General features: G+C 41.4%; 1 protein-coding gene across 1 annotated transcript in view; it reads left to right on the forward strand.

Annotated features, from left to right (window-relative positions):
- The window catches only part of LOC136706698 (NACHT, LRR and PYD domains-containing protein 3-like), a 29,806-nt gene extending 13,463 nt beyond the window's left edge, over positions 1-16,343 (forward strand). Inside the window, exons 9-13 of the mRNA XM_066680291.1 lie at positions 3,939-4,109; positions 5,282-5,455; positions 7,772-7,818; positions 8,760-9,263; positions 16,108-16,343. Coding sequence (XP_066536388.1) covers positions 3,939-4,109; positions 5,282-5,455; positions 7,772-7,818; positions 8,760-9,263; positions 16,108-16,343 — 1,132 coding nt within the window. The remainder of the gene's footprint in view (positions 1-3,938; positions 4,110-5,281; positions 5,456-7,771; positions 7,819-8,759; positions 9,264-16,107) is intronic.
- Positions 16,344-16,345: the final 2 nt, after the last annotated feature.

A 16,345-nucleotide genomic window follows, 5' to 3' on the forward strand; every position in this document is an offset into this window, starting at 1 on the left:
ATCTGTAATTGTTCCCCTTGGTCAGTGGAGATGAGAGCATGGAGTGTAGAAACAAGGAAGTGGCCATAATGTTATGGTTGATCTATGTTTTTTCCATATTTACTGCTGGGAGGGACTATGAACCCAATGTTTTCACTCACTTTTTCACAACCTAATATTTTCATTGAACAATTTGGTTGTTGGGTGGCACGGTGGCGCAGCAGGTAGTGTCGCAGTCACACAGCTCCAGGGGTCTGGAGGTTGTGGGTTTGATTCCCGCTCCAGGTGACTGTCTGTGAGGAGTTGGTGTGTTCTCCCCGTGTCCGTGTGGGTTTCCTCCGGCTGCTCCGGTTTCCTCCCACAGTCCAAAAACACACTTTGGTAGGTGGATTGGTGAATCAAAATTGTCCGTAGGTGTGAGTGAATGTGTATGTGTGTGTGTCTGTGTTGCCCTGTGAAGGACTGGTGCCCCCTCCAGGGTATATTCCCGCCTTGCACCCAATGATTCCAGGTAGGCTCTGGACCCACCGCGACCCTGAACTTGATAAGAGGTTACAGATAATGAATGAATGAATGAATTTGGTTGTTCTTTTATATAAATATATACACATTTAGAGTTCAATGCCTTCAACACTATCTGAAAAATCAAGTCAAGTATTTTTTATTGTAATTTTAAAAATTAATGAAATAATCATGTCTCACTCTTTTAAAACTTTTCATAATATGCAGGACTGTATAAAATATTTACAATTTAAGATTTAAGATCTTTATTGTCATAACATATTTTTAATCTTTATTGTCATTTCAACTAATGGGACACTAAACAAATTGTGAAAAAAAACTGAACGCAATGATGTGGAGATTGCAAATGTCAATATTTTATTCGTAATAGAACATAGATGACAGATCAGTTTAATCTGAGTAAATGTAACATTTTAAAGAAAAAAATATGTTGATTCAAAATTTCACAGTGTCAACAAATTCCAAAAAAGTTGGGACAAGTAGCAATAAGTGGCTGGAAAAAGGAAATTGAGCATATAACCAACAGCTAACACTAATTAGGTCAATTGACAACATGATTGGGTATAAAAAGAGCTTCTCGGAGTGTCAGTGTCTGTCTGAAGCCAAGACGGTAAGAGGATTCCACCATTGTTGCACAGAAAGATAGTGCAGCAATACCAGAATGGTGTTACCCAGCATAAAATAGCAAAGACTTTTAAGTTATCATCATCAACCGTGCATAACATCATCAAAAGATACAAAGAATCTGGAACAATTGCTGTGCATAAGGGTCAAGGCCGTAAAACTCTACTGGATGCTCGTGATCTCTGGGCCCTTAAACGTCACTGCACCTCAAACAGGAATGCCACTGTCAAAGAAATAACAGAATGGGCTCAGGAATACTTCCAGGAAGCATTGTCAGTGAACACAATCCACCGTGCCATCTGCCGTTGCCAGCTGAATCTCTACAGTGCAAAGAGGAAGCCATTTCTAAGCAAGCTCCACAAGCTCAGATGTTTGCACTGGGCCAGGGGTCTTTTAAAATGGAGTGTGGCAAAATGGAAGACTGTTCTGTGGTCAGATGAGTCACGATTTGAAGTTCTTTATGGAACACTGGGACGCCATGTCATCCAGACCAGAGAGGACAAGGATAACCCAAGGATAACGCTCCGTTCAGAAGTCTGCATCACTGAGGGTATGGGGTTGCATGAGTGCTTGTGGCATGGGCAGCTTGCATGTCTGGAAATGCACCATTAATGCAGAGAACTATGTTCAGGTTCTAGAACAACATTTGCTCCCATCTAGACGTCATCTCTTTCATGGGAAAACCCTGCATTTTTCAACAAGATATTGTCAGACCACATTCTGCAGCAATCACAACATCATGGCTACGTAGGAGAAGGATCTGGGTACTGTCCAGCCTGCAGTCCAGATCTTACACCTGTAGAGAACATTTGGCGCATCATAAAGAGGAAGGTGCGACAAACAAGGCCCAAGATGATTGAACAGTTAGAGGCCTGTATTACACATGAATGGGAGAGCATTCCTATTTCTAAACTTGAGAAACTGGTCTCCTCTGTCCCCAGACGTCTGTTGAGTGTTGTAAGAAGAAGGGGGGATGCCACACAGTGGTAAAAAATGGCCTTGTCCCAACTTTTTTGGGATTTGTTGATGCCATGAAATTTTGAATCAACATATTTTTCCCTTAAAATGATACATTCTCTCAGTTTAAACTTTTGATCTGTGATTTGTGTTCTATTCTGAATAAAATATTAGATGTTGGCACCTCCACATCATTGCATTCAGTTTTTATTCACAATTTGTTTAGTGTCCCAACTTTTTTGGAATCCTGTTTGTATACATAGAGTACACAGTGAAACAAAACTAAGTTCCTCCGGGATCATAATGCAACACAAAACACGAGTGCAGACATGCTGCGATACCTTCTTCCCGATGGCAGGAGAGAGAACAGTGTGTGTGAGGGGTGGGTGGGATTCTCCGCACTGCTGGTTGTTTCGCAGATGCAGCAGGCAGAGTAAATGTCCATGATGGAGGAGAGAGAGGCTCTGATGATCCTCTCAGCTGTCCTCATTATACACTGGAGGGTCTTGTGGTCAGAGACAGTGCAATTCCCAAACCAGGCCGTGATGCAACTGCTCAGGATGCTCTCTTTGGTGCCTCTGTAGAAGATGGTGAGGATGGGTGGAGGGAGACGGGCTTTTCTCAGCTTCCAGAGGAAGAACAGCTGGCGTTCAGGGTCCAGGTGAAGTTCCCTGCTAAGTGGACACAGAGGAATTTGGTGCTCTTAATGATCTACACAGAGAACCCATCGATGTTGAATGGAGAGTGGTTATTTTGTACTCTCCTGAAGTCAACAACCATTTCCTTGGTCTTGCTCACATTCAGGTGAAGGTTGTTGACTTTACACCAGTCTGTCAGCCACTGCACCTCCTCTCTGTATGCTGAGGATGAGCATGCACAGTCCTGGTTAATGTCCTGAATGTAGAGCCTAGATTGTTAGCAGGAAAAAGCTCCTAGTAAAATATAGATGAGTTTAATTAATCACAAAACCCACCACACCAAATCCAGGTGTGTGTGCAAGTCTGTAGCACAGAGAACAGCACCCATGACTGGATAAGCCAAACCTGCGAGGGAAACACTTCGGCTCTCTGACCACTCAGCACAGCACCCGCAAGCAGAAAAGCAACCCTGCAAAAGAAAATCTCAGTGCTGCTATTACTTCAGACTTTTATGAAATCTCTGCAGAGGGCTTTTAATTTGAATTGACAAATACAGGACATGGAGATGTGATGACACCCATTAATTTCACCACATTTACACAGTGGGTGCAACATTTCAGAAACTGCACTTGAGGGGATGGCTCCCAGCAGAAAAACTGTACAGTTGATAGCATACTCACAGACGTCAAATTACTCTCTCTCTTTTTTACACAAACACACACCCACAAAAGTAGTGTGAGCCTGGGGGCATGCTGCTGAAAAAGATCCTAGATCTTGTGCAAAACTGAACAAAAATCACTGTGCTACACTGTCAGGGACACCACCAGATTGTATCCTCAAAATGGAGCACTTGACAATGAAACCTCTTGATTATCATGAAATCTACTGCATTTTCTCTACCGTTAGATGTGTGTAAATGTGTTGTTGTGAGGTTTGCCCTTAAATACCACAGATATCAATCAAACCACACAATGTATTTATTGTAGTGTTTGCATACGTATTGCTAAAAATGTGCAGTGGGACAGGAAATGTCCTTTATTGCTAATGCTGAGGTTTCACCCACTGATATTTGTTATCTTTAAGTTGTTTCTCATTTATTTTGGATTTTGTTTTATACAAGATCATAGTTATTCCAACAAAGAGAGCCCTTTAATTATTATACATGTGATATATTATCTTATCTGTTTTTACTGTGCTATGTGTATTATTCCTTCTCAGACTATGTCTCTGTAATTTTGGACACAAAGCCTGTGAATCTCTGGGGTCAGTTCTACAATCAAAAAACTCCCTGAAAGAGCTGGCCATCAGTAACAATGACCTGCGGGATTCAGGATTAGAGCTGCTCTCTGGTGGACTGAAGAGTCCACTCTGTAAACTGGAGACTCTCGGGTGAGTTTTTACTGTTTATTTAGTCTTTGTTACAATCTCAATCCTCAAAGGACAATATGCTGAATTACAGTATTAGATTATTACATTTCAGTGTCCCTGTCTGTGCATATCACATGTTTAATTCTGTTTTCCTTGCCTAACATCTATATCACTGCATAACTTCCTTAATGGAGACATGTAATTGATTTATAATTCGAATGCAATACTTTTACCTTAACTGCCCCATGATGAGATTTTAAACTCTGTTTATGTTTGTTTGAGTTGCATCTTTGATTTTGTAAACTAAGCTAATATAACAGAGAAATGAATGTCCAATACTCGTCCTCTGCGTAAATTCTGGAGAATATAACTCATTCTTTGTTTGTTAACAGTACATTAAATCACTCACAATGGCCATTAGTGTTGGTTTATACCAACGCAGATGCTGTTGCTTCTAATCATATATTTTGCATTTTCTCTAGAGGGAATTTTCTTCCTTTGTAACTAAATTTACATTTAAAAATAAAGCTTTATTAAAGAATTTATAATCAGAACCATAAACACTATTTCCTGAATCAGAGACATATTCAACAGGAGCTAACAGTAAACTAATAAAGCTAATAATGACACTCTCAGGGCTGTAGTTCCAAATTCACACCTTTCCTATGCTGATGCCCACTGTTAGTTTTGGGAAACCATTTGATCAGAATTTGAATGCATCAGGGTATTGTTCATACATCAATATTATATATCAATTTCCAGTCAGTTTGCATGCAGGAAAATCCTTAGATATTTGTACACATTCCTAACTCTCTTAAATGGGAAAACAGAGTGGCTTACTCCATTGCTCTCTGTGTGTCACTAGCTAAGCCATGAGAAATGGTATCTGGAGGCTTTATGGACAGTGGAGAGATCTCCAAACTTTGAAAAGCATGTAAAAAGATGTGAATGTTGTTCTATTCCTTCTCCATAAGTGGGTAATATTGACTTATTTTTGTTATTAATTAAGATGAAACTGACTCCAAATTTGGGATAACATAAATGAACAAGAGAACAGCAGTTCCCCAAAATCATGAACTTTGCCTTTAATGAATACATTTTTCAGAATGTGGTGTTTGTTTTTTGTGTTGTTCTGTAGCTATATTTTTCTTTATTTAAATGTCATATCTTCCTCTTTTCCTTCCTTTCTGCAGATTGTCTGGGTGTATGATAACAGATGTAGGGTGTTCTTCTCTGGCTTCAGCTCTGAAATCAAACCCCTCCCACCTGAGAGAACTGGATCTGACCTACAATAACCTAGGAGAGTCTGGGGTGAAGCTTCTCTCTGATCAACTGCAGGATCCACACTGTGCACTGGAGACACTACAGTGAGTCTCTCTCTCTCTCTCTCTCTCTCTCCCTCTCTCTCTCTCTCTCTCTCTCTCTCACACACACACACACACACACACACACACACACACACACACCCTAACCCAAATGGAAGTCTGGAAACAAGGTCTGTCCACCTCATAGTAGTTCATTAGAGTCTACAGAGTTTCTAAGTAAACCACAGCATTTATCTGTAGTGTGTCTTTAGGGGTCTGTTCTCTAGTGATGTGGCAGTGGACACTCAGGTAAGCAGGAGTTTAATAAGCTAAAAAATATTATCTGGTTTGTATCTGGGGAAAACCTATACTGTACCACATTAGTGTCAAACCTAAAGGGTGGAAAAATACCAGGTGAAACATATAGTCTGTGAGTGACAGGGTGGGTGTGTGGTGATAGACTGGCACCCCTTCCAGGGTGTGTTCCAGGGTGTGTTCCTGCCTGTCCAGTGATTCTGGGTCAGCTCCGGACACACTGCGACCCTGAACTGTATAAGGGTTACAGACAATGAGTGAATTAAAATTATAGAATTATTTTAGTGTGAAAATATTTCTGTTATGAAGAAAGAGAGGAATTGCCTGCATATATATTGTAACGTCACTTTCAAACTGTGTCACTGTTTATTCTAGAATATTTTTTCCACTTGACTAGAAATTTGTCCTCACTCATCAACCACATTTAATTCAAAATGTTTCACACATTTGTCACGCACTGGGACAAGTCTGGACTAGTACAAGTGTCTGTGTGATAGCTGTAATGGGAAAATGTAAAGTGGGAGATGACCCAATTTCTGATTTTAGAAATACAAAGATGAAAAGTTCTGCATTTGATTTCAGGTCAGGGCAACTTGAGGCACTGTCACTGACTGTGCTTCACTACACACTCTGTTCACAGAGCTGCTGTCTGTTTTAACCAGGATAGTGCCAGAGCCATAGATAAATGTAGAGTCATGAAAGATTCATGGTTTATCCACTGTTTACAGTGGGTAGAGATCATAGTAATATGATACATATGTGGAAATGATGCAGAGTTCTGTCTGTTTAAGTTCAAAGGTGGATGCAGAATGTGCTTGCAAACTAATACTTAGCTGATTCCAAGAGTTTTGACTGAATAATTCACCAGGAGTAGATCCCAAATCCCAGACTGAAACTGATTCTTTGGGAGATGATTTCTTTTCTTTCTACTGTAAGAGATATATTTACACATACAAAATGTTATAACTTTTTAAAACCTGGTGGTTTTGCACCCTCTAGATTTGACATTGATATGGGGCCATAGATAATAGTGCTCTATTATTTTTGTGTGTTCTTATTTAATGTGTTAGTTCACAATGGAACACAGCAGTATTGACATGTTTATCATTTGATGACCTATTTATTCATAGGTTCTGTTAGTATTGTTTAACAGAACAAAGATATTTTAAATATTCTTCAGATGTTAAAGGGAATGTTTAAAATTATGGGCAAATGCAGTTTGGAGCTCTGCGTTTTTAAAGGTGGAACGGTGTGTTTGAATTTGTTTGTACATGGATGAAATTTTAATTGACTTTAAGTTTTTATTCACAGTTTGAATTACCACAGGAACTCGAGTTGTTTAGTTTTGTAGCACTGTCTGTAATGCAGTTAGCCATCTACTGAGTTTGGAGATATTTCCACCTTAAGATATCTGAAACAGCAAAAATTAATCAGTGTTACCCACCTTTGGAGCAGTCATGAGCAATATCCTCAATTTAGGTTAATGCTTTTCAACGTTTGGAGTCTCTCTGTTGGTTAAAAGTGCTCCAGATGCCTTTTACATGAGCAGAGAGAGAGAGAAAGCATAGCATACTGGACCGAGCCAGTTCATTTTTTAACTCATTTACAGACACTGGGGTTTTGTAAAAACATTAGACCTGTTTCCAGCACAAACCGACCAGAGAGCAGCACATGGTGAGGAAGCATCTTCTGAATTTCATAAAAAAGTGTTTTTTGATTTTATTCAAACTATGCCTTTAAATATGGTGCTTTGTAGATGAGAAATCCCATGTTCACCAACAGAAAATGGATGTAATAGATGCAAAGTTTTATTGGAGAATTGGATATGTAAACACTCTATGAATTGATACTGAGTCAGAAATGTTCATTTAATCCAGAAAAATATTATTGCCAATACTGCCCCCTACTGACTGAGAGGACTCTACTGCCTTAAGCATGGATATCCTGTGTAGTGAAATTGCATTCAGATATGTTACTTCTGCAGAACACTACCAACCTGTGTACCTCTCTCTCTCTCTGAATGTGTGTGTGTGTGTGTGTGTGTGTGTGTGTGGGTGTGTTTAGGGTGGAGCACGGAGGGATGACCAGGATGAAGCCAGGACTTAAAAAATGTATGACTACCCCACAAACACATTTAATCACACACTAAATCACACAAGCTTTATGGAGATATCAATTTCCTCCTCAAGAAGAAGGTTGCATCTGCCCACAGTGTCAAATCTACGACCAAATAACTTCTGACCATGAGATTACTGTTCCTGATTGTCCAGCCAAATCTCTGGACCTGAACCCTAGACAGATCTCAGACACCCGACACAGCTACAGACGAGCTGAAGGCCACTATCACAATAATCTGGGCTTCACTGAGGTCTTGGTCGTGCCACATGCTGATCACCTCCATGAGAATTCACATGGGATATTTTAGTTTGCTGAGGTGTTCATGGCCTGTATGTCATGAAGATAATTAAACAAATTTTTGAAATATGTCACTTTACATGTGACAGTTTACCTTTTTGAATTAAATGATGGATTAAATATAAATAAATGATGCTGACAGATAAATAGATACACACTAATCAACCATGATGTTATGATGACCTGCTTGTTTCTCCACCCACAGTTTACTCTCTCAGCTCCTCTGATCCTACGGGAACACTGTGTGGTTCTATAGTTGCAGACTGTAGTCCATCTGTTGCTCTGCATACTTTGTTTGCCCTTAGGAACCTGACAGTGGACAGTGAGTGGACACTGGGTTTAAAAACTCCAGCAGCACTGCTGTGTCTGATCCAGTCTACACCAGCACAACACACACTAACACACCACCACCACATCAGTGTCACTGCAGCGTTGAGAATGATCCACCACCAAATCACACCTGGGGAAATATATTGCTGATACTGAGAAATTCTTAAAAGTACAATCACTGTTGATCTTTAATCACACACACACACACACACACACACAGATTTAAACATTTAAAGGCGATTTAAATGTTTAAATCTGTGTGTGTGTGTGTGTGTGTGTGTGTGTGTGTGTGTGTGTGTGTGTGCAGATGCCTGTAATCTGACTCTGGATCCGAACACAGCCCACCCTCATCTCTCACTCTCTGGGGAAAACAAGAAGGTGGAGTTTCTGAAACCTCAGTCAGAGACGTCTGATCAATGTCTTCAGGTTCTGTGTGCGGAGAGTTTAACTGGACGCTGTTACTGGGAGGTGGAGTGGAGCGGGTGGAGGCCTGATATAGCAGTGTCATACAGAGATATCAGGACAAAGGGAGACAAGAAATTTGGATTCAGTGAATCCAAATACTGGTGTCTCATGTGCTCCAAAAATGTTTACTGGGCCAGACACAATAATCAAGAAGCTAGAATGCCTGTCTCTACTTCTCGCTACAGAGTAGGAGTGTATCTGGACTGGGGGTCTGGCACTCTGTCCTTCTACACCATCTGTCCTCTCACACACACACTCACACACTTATACACATTCACCACCACATTCACTGAGCCGCTCTACGCTGGTTTTGGGCTTTGGTTTTCAAATTCCTCAGTGCATCTGTGTGAGATAAAATAGTTTACTGAGCTGCTCTACCCTGGGTTTGGGGCCTGACTCCTTTGTGTCTCTGTGTGTGTTAGAATAGTTTACTGAACCGCTCTACCCTGGGTTTGGGGTCTGATCCTCTGTGTCTCTGTGTGTGTTAGAATAGTTTACTGAACCGCTCTACACTGGATTTGGGGTCTGACTCCTCTGTGTCTGTGTGTGTGTTAGAATAGTTTACTGAACCGCTCTACACTGGATTTGGGGTCTGACTCCTCTGTGTCTGTGTGTGTGTTAGAATAGTTTACTGAACCGCTCTACACTGGATTTGGGGTCTGACTCCTCTGTGTCTGTGTGTGTGATGGAATAGTTTACTGAGCCGCTCTACACTGGATTTGGGGTCTGACTCCTCTGTGTCTGTGTGTGTGATGGAATAGTTTACTGAGCCGCTCTACACTGGATTTGGGGTCTGACTCCTCTGTTTCTGTGTGTGTAATGGAATAGTTTACTGAGCCGCTCTACCCTGGGTTTGGGGTCTGATCCTCTGTGTCTCTGTGTGTGTTAGAATAGTTTACTGAGCCGCTCTACACTGGATTTGGGGTCTGACTCCTCTGTGTCTGTGTGTGTGATGGAATAGTTTACTGAGCCGCTCTACACTGGATTTGGGGTCTGACTCCTCTGTTTCTGTGTGTGTAATGGAATAGTTTACTGAGCCGCTCTACCCTGGGTTTGGGGTCTGATCCTCTGTGTCTCTGTGTGTGTTAGAATAGTTTACTGAGCCACTCTACCCTGGGTTTGGGGTCTGATCCTCTGTGTCTGTGTGTGTGTTAGAAAAGTTTACTGAACCGCTCTACACTGGATTTGGGGTCTGACTCCTCTGTGTCTGTGTGTGTGATGGAATAGTTTACTGAGCCGCTCTACACTGGATTTGGGGTCTGATCCTCTGTGTCTCTGTGTGTGTTAGAATAGTTTACTGAGCCGCTCTACACTGGATTTGGGGTCTGACTCCTCTGTGTCTGTGTGTGTGATGGAATAGTTTACTGAGCCGCTCTACACAGGATTTGGGGTCTGACTCATCTGTTTCTGTGTGTGTAATGGAATTGTTTACTGAGCCGCTCTACCCTGGGTTTGGGGTCTGATCCTCTGTGTCTCTGTGTGTGTTAGAATAGTTTACTGAACCGCTCTACACTGGATTTGGGGTCTGACTCCTCTGTGTCTGTGTGTGTGTTAGAATAGTTTACTGAACCGCTCTACACTGGATTTGGGGTCTGACTCCTCTGTGTCTGTGTGTGTGATGGAATAGTTTACTGAGCCGCTCTACACTGGATTTGGGGTCTGACTCCTCTGTGTCTGTGTGTGTGATGGAATAGTTTACTGAGCCGCTCTACACTGGATTTGGGGTCTGACTCCTCTGTTTCTGTGTGTGTGATGGAATAGTTTACTGAGCCGCTCTACCCTGGGTTTGGGGTCTGATCCTCTGTGTCTCTGTGTGTGTTAGAATAGTTTACTGAGCCGCTCTACACTGGATTTGGGGTCTGACTCCTCTGTGTCTGTGTGTGTGATGGAATAGTTTACTGAGCCGCTCTACACTGGATTTGGGGTCTGACTCCTCTGTTTCTGTGTGTGTAATGGAATAGTTTACTGAGCCGCTCTACCCTGGGTTTGGGGTCTGATCCTCTGTGTCTCTGTGTGTGTTAGAATAGTTTACTGAGCCACTCTACCCTGGGTTTGGGGTCTGATCCTCTGTGTCTGTGTGTGTGTTAGAAAAGTTTACTGAACCGCTCTACACTGGATTTGGGGTCTGACTCCTCTGTGTCTGTGTGTGTGATGGAATAGTTTACTGAGCCGCTCTACACTGGATTTGGGGTCTGATCCTCTGTGTCTCTGTGTGTGTTAGAATAGTTTACTGAGCCGCTCTACACTGGATTTGGGGTCTGACTCCTCTGTGTCTGTGTGTGTGATGGAATAGTTTACTGAGCCGCTCTACACAGGATTTGGGGTCTGACTCATCTGTTTCTGTGTGTGTAATGGAATTGTTTACTGAGCCGCTCTACCCTGGGTTTGGGGTCTGATCCTCTGTGTCTCTGTGTGTGTTAGAATAGTTTACTGAGCCACTCTACCCTGGGTTTGGGGTCTGATCCTCTGTGTCTGTGTGTGTGTTAGAAAAGTTTACTGAACCGCTCTACACTGGATTTGGGGTCTGACTCCTCTGTGTCTGTGTGTGTGATGGAATAGTTTACTGAGCCGCTCTACACTGCATTTGGGGTCTGATCCTCTGTGTCTCTGTGTGTGTTAGAATAGTTTACTGAGCCGCTCTACACTGGATTTGGGGTCTGACTCCTCTGTGTCTGTGTGTGTGATGGAATAGTTTACTGAGCCGCTCTACACAGGATTTGGGGTCTGACTCATCTGTTTCTGTGTGTGTAATGGAATTGTTTACTGAGCCGCTCTACCCTGGGTTTGGGGTCTGATCCTCTGTGTCTCTGTGTGTGTTAGAATAGTTTACTGAGCCACTCTACCCTGGGTTTGGGGTCTGACTCCTCTGTGTCTGTGTGTGTGATGGAATAGTTTACTGAGCCGCTCTACACTGGGTTTGGGATCTGACTCCCCTGTGTCTGTGTGTGTGATAGACTAGTTTGGGGTCTGACAGATAGAATAGTAGACAGATGCACAGAATCTGAACATAACTGACACTGAAGGTGAGGGGGAGGAGTCTGTTATGATGAAGATGATTAGAGGAATGTGAGCTGCAGGTGACTTGTCACTGAATGTTGTTAGGGAACAGATCTAGTTCTCAGCGGAAGAGCTCTGGTCAGAGATCTGTGGTGTCTTAGTGGGACAGGACTCTGTAAAGTTCACAGAAACTGTGGAGTTACACATTCGATCTACAGACAAGCACTGATCTAGAACCTCATCAACCAAATCTACCACACAGAGACAAGATCTGATCTAGAACCACGTCAACCACAGAGAGACAAGCTGCCACAAATCTGTCACACAAATTAAAGCCCTTATCTACAACCACATCTACCAAATGTATCACACAGAACCACATCAACCAAATCAACCACACAGAGACAAGATCTGATCTAGAACCTCGTCAACCAAGTCTATCACACTAATTAAAGCCCCTATCTAGAACGTCATCAACCAAATCATAGATAGAGACAAGCTCTGATCTACACTCTAAAAAGAGAAGAGTTGATCCAACTTAATTGAATTGCTTCAATTGGTAACAAGTAATTCAATTAAGTTTATCCAACTTAATTTTTTAAGTTCAACCTTTAAAAACTTAAAAAATTAAGTTGGATAAACTTAATTGAATTACTTGTTACCAATTGAAGCAATTCAATTAAGTTGGTACTTTTTAGAGTGTAGAACCACATCAACTAAATCTACCACACTAAATAAAGCCCCTATCTAGAACCACGTCAACAAAATCTACCACACAGAGACAGGCTCTAATCTAGAACCATATCAACCAAATCTACCACAGAGACAAGATCTGATCTAGAACCACGACAACCAAGTCTATCACACTAATTAAAGCCCCTATCTAGAACCACGTCAACAAAATCTACCACACAGAGACAAGCTCTGATCTAAAACCTCATCAACCAAATCAAATTAAAATTAAAAATTAAGATTAAAAATGATTAAAACAGTTTAAAATGATACAATCAAAGAAAAGAAATAAAATGCTGTTACAGAATAAAAGTGCAGAGTGTTTTAAACTGAGCTGTAGCTGCTCAAACAGGAAGGTTTCAGTTTTGATATAAAAGTGTCTAAAGTCAGGGCTCTTCTAATGTTCTCAGACTGGTTCTGTTTCAGAGCGGCACCGGAGCTAAACGCTGCCTCTCCATGTTTAGTTTTGACATGAGGCAGGACTAACTCTAGTTCCTAAAGATCTGAGCGCACTGCTCGGCTCATGTCTCTGTAGCAGATCTGATGAATACACTGGTCATTTAGACATTTATAGAGCAGTAATAACACCTTAAAGTCTACTCTGTAACAGACTGGTCTCCAGTGTAAGGATTTGAGGATGAAGGGGGGGGGGGTGATCTCTTCTTTTACTCCTAGTGAGACTCTGGGGCTGTGTTCTGAATCAGCTGAAGTTGTTTAATGGTCTTTTGTGGAAGTCCAGCTCAGAGACCATTACAGTAATCACTGCTAGAAATAAAGGCATGGATAAGTTTCTCCAGCTCTGGTTTAGTCAGAAAATCTCTAATCTACTGATGTTCTTAAGATGGTAAAATGCTGATCTAGTAACTGCTTTAATATGAGACTAAAACTGAGATCTGAGTCCATTAATACACCAAGGTTGTGAGTCAGTTCTTTAGATTTGAGGGCCCTCGAGTCCAGATACGCAGCCAATCTTTGTCTCAGTGCTGTTCCCAAATAATCTCCATTTTAACTTTATTCAGCTGCAGAAAGTTGTGTCCTATCAGTTAGTGATGTGTTCAAGGCCCTTGCTTTATGAGTCACTGGACCAGAGTCGTTTGGGGACAGGGCCATGTAAATCTGAGTATCATCTGTATAGCTGTGATAGGAACAGCCCATAGTCCTGTAGAATCTGGCCAAGAGGAAGCATTTTACAGGATGATGTCATTAACAGCTTATAGGAATCAGAGTCTTGTTTTCTCTTCTTTGGAAAGATGAAAATGAAAGTGGAAATGAAAGGTGAAATAAAGTCTTTTTAAAGCCGCACTGCTGTGAGTGTTTGATTGAATCTGTCTTTCTGAGACCGACCAAGATCAGGGGAGGAAAAGTATTCTTGTTGAAAAACCTTGATCATCTCCTTTCTCCTTTACCTGGAGAAATGTAGTCTTCCAGGTAAAATTATTATTTTATTTAAAGTTAAACTGGTAAAGAGTGAGAACCTCAACAGTTTCAGCAGAAATCACAGGTTTATAACAGGAGTTATAATGTGTTATGAATGATGTATAACTGTATTTACAAAGAGCCGTGAACAAATTAGTTCAGCAGTAAATCCACATTAACCTGAAAATGACATTTAGTAGGTCTTCTAAATTCTAGTGAACAGATTTTAGTAAGTTCATTAAATGATTGTCATCCTAAACAGGGGACATAGTGTATCCATCGAGACACTATCTAGTCCGAGCAGCGTGTAAAGGCCTGTTCACACAGAGTATGATTTTTTTCACACGGAATAAACAGATGTTATTTTTTACCTATTGGAATCTTCACATCAAGTCGGACGTGTTTTTGTCTCAACTCTGAGCGAATATTAATTTATCATTTTAAAATTCATTCATTGTCTGTAAGTGCTTATTCAGTTCAGGTCGCTGTGGGTCCAGAATCACTAGGCGCAAAGCCATTTTAAAATTAACTTTTGTAGCCATGACAACCGCACATTTAACACAAAGAACAGATTCTAACTCAAAATCTAATGCAGTGATGCAGTCTGTCAGTTTCAGACTCAGTGAGAAAGACAGCATTAATATACAGCTGTTCATTTTCAAAACTTGACCTGCATTTTTTCATTTGTAAAATCCAACGCAATGTTAAAAACACAAAACAGAAAGAGAGAGAGGGAGAGAGAGAGAGAGAGGTTGGCACATAGCAAGTGGATTTGCATATTCATAGCAATCAGATTTCAGTCTGACGAACTGGAGACGCATTTGACTAACAAGTGTAAAAGCATGTGGCTAAGTCATTATGAGGATACTATCTAGATTCTAATCACATAAAGTGACCAAGTGTAAACGGGGGTTCTTAGCTGCGTAGTATAGCCAAACTCCGTCCTCTGCTCTGTCCTCTGCTCTCCCGTAAAGATGCTGAGACACTGGTGCATTCCTTCATTACATCACAGTTAGACAAGTGTAAGTCATTATTCTATAATTTACATTCTAATACCATTCGCCCAGTACAGGATATTCAAAACTCTGCAGTCAGAGTCTTAGCACACACTAGGAAATCTGAGCACATCACTCCCGTCCTCCACCAGCTTCACTGGCTCCTGTTTACACAACATATTAAATATAAATTCCTGCTGTTGACATTCAAGGCCTTACATTACCTTACTCCCACTGAACTCTCCAGGCTACTACATCACTATGTCTCTCTGCGTAAAGTCAGATATACTGATTCTGTTCTTCTGAGCTTTCCTATGTGTAGGTTTCTTCTATGTGTGGGAGGTCTTTCACCGTTGCTGCCCCCACACTCTGGAACTCCTGACCCTCTTCCATCCGTATCACTTCCTCTCTTTCCATCTTCAAATCTTGGCTCAAATCGTAACTCTTCTCAGAATACATTCTCTCTCACTGATTTTTTTTTTAGTTCCCTCAAACGTGAAAGGCGCTGTATAGTAATGTAACTAATTAATTATTATTATTATTGTTGCTGCCGGGCAGGTGTGAGAATAGACATTGACTTAGGCAGATGGAGTCCTTTAAGTTCCTCCTGGTCTTCCTCAGACAGCAGCTGGTGTGTAAATCCTGGAGGTTTGGGACCTAAACCTTGGTGATATGTTGGGCTGTTCCTCCAGTTGTGGTCAAAGTAGACAAACTCAAGGTAAAATACTATGCCAGTAAATGTAGAAGTCCTCATTTTAGACATTCAACAAAAGGAAAAAGTAAGATAATGAACTTAGTAGTGGGTTTAAAGTGTAAAAATTCAACTGGAAAAAATACATCAGTAAAATCAAAAACATACCAAACTACTTAAATATAGCAATATATTGCATTTACTTTGTTAATGTCCACCATTGAGTTCCAGTACCAGCTCATTAGGATGCTCCCCATAGTGCAAGTGTGGAATGTCCTGAGGATGCAGGGATTCATACCAAGCTTCCTCAGCCTTTGAGGTAGGAGATGCTGTTGTGCCTTCTTCACAACTGTGGTGAGTTCTTTCCAAATTCCTCTGGGATGTGAACCTCAAAGAACCTGAAGATCCTCTCCACTGTGGCTCCATTTATGGAGATGGGGTGTGCAATCCTTTAAGGAAAGAAGTGTTCCTGGCACCAGTGGATCAGGAAGATAACCTTCTCTCTGCAGACTGCCTCATCTTTGTTGGAGATGAAGCCCATGATCATCCTGCCTTCAGTGTATTTAATGATGACATTGGAGCTGTCTCAGTCTGAGC

The sequence above is a fragment of the Hoplias malabaricus genome, chromosome 9, assembly GCF_029633855.1.
Source record: "Hoplias malabaricus isolate fHopMal1 chromosome 9, fHopMal1.hap1, whole genome shotgun sequence".
Lineage (NCBI taxonomy): Eukaryota > Metazoa > Chordata > Actinopteri > Characiformes > Erythrinidae > Hoplias > Hoplias malabaricus.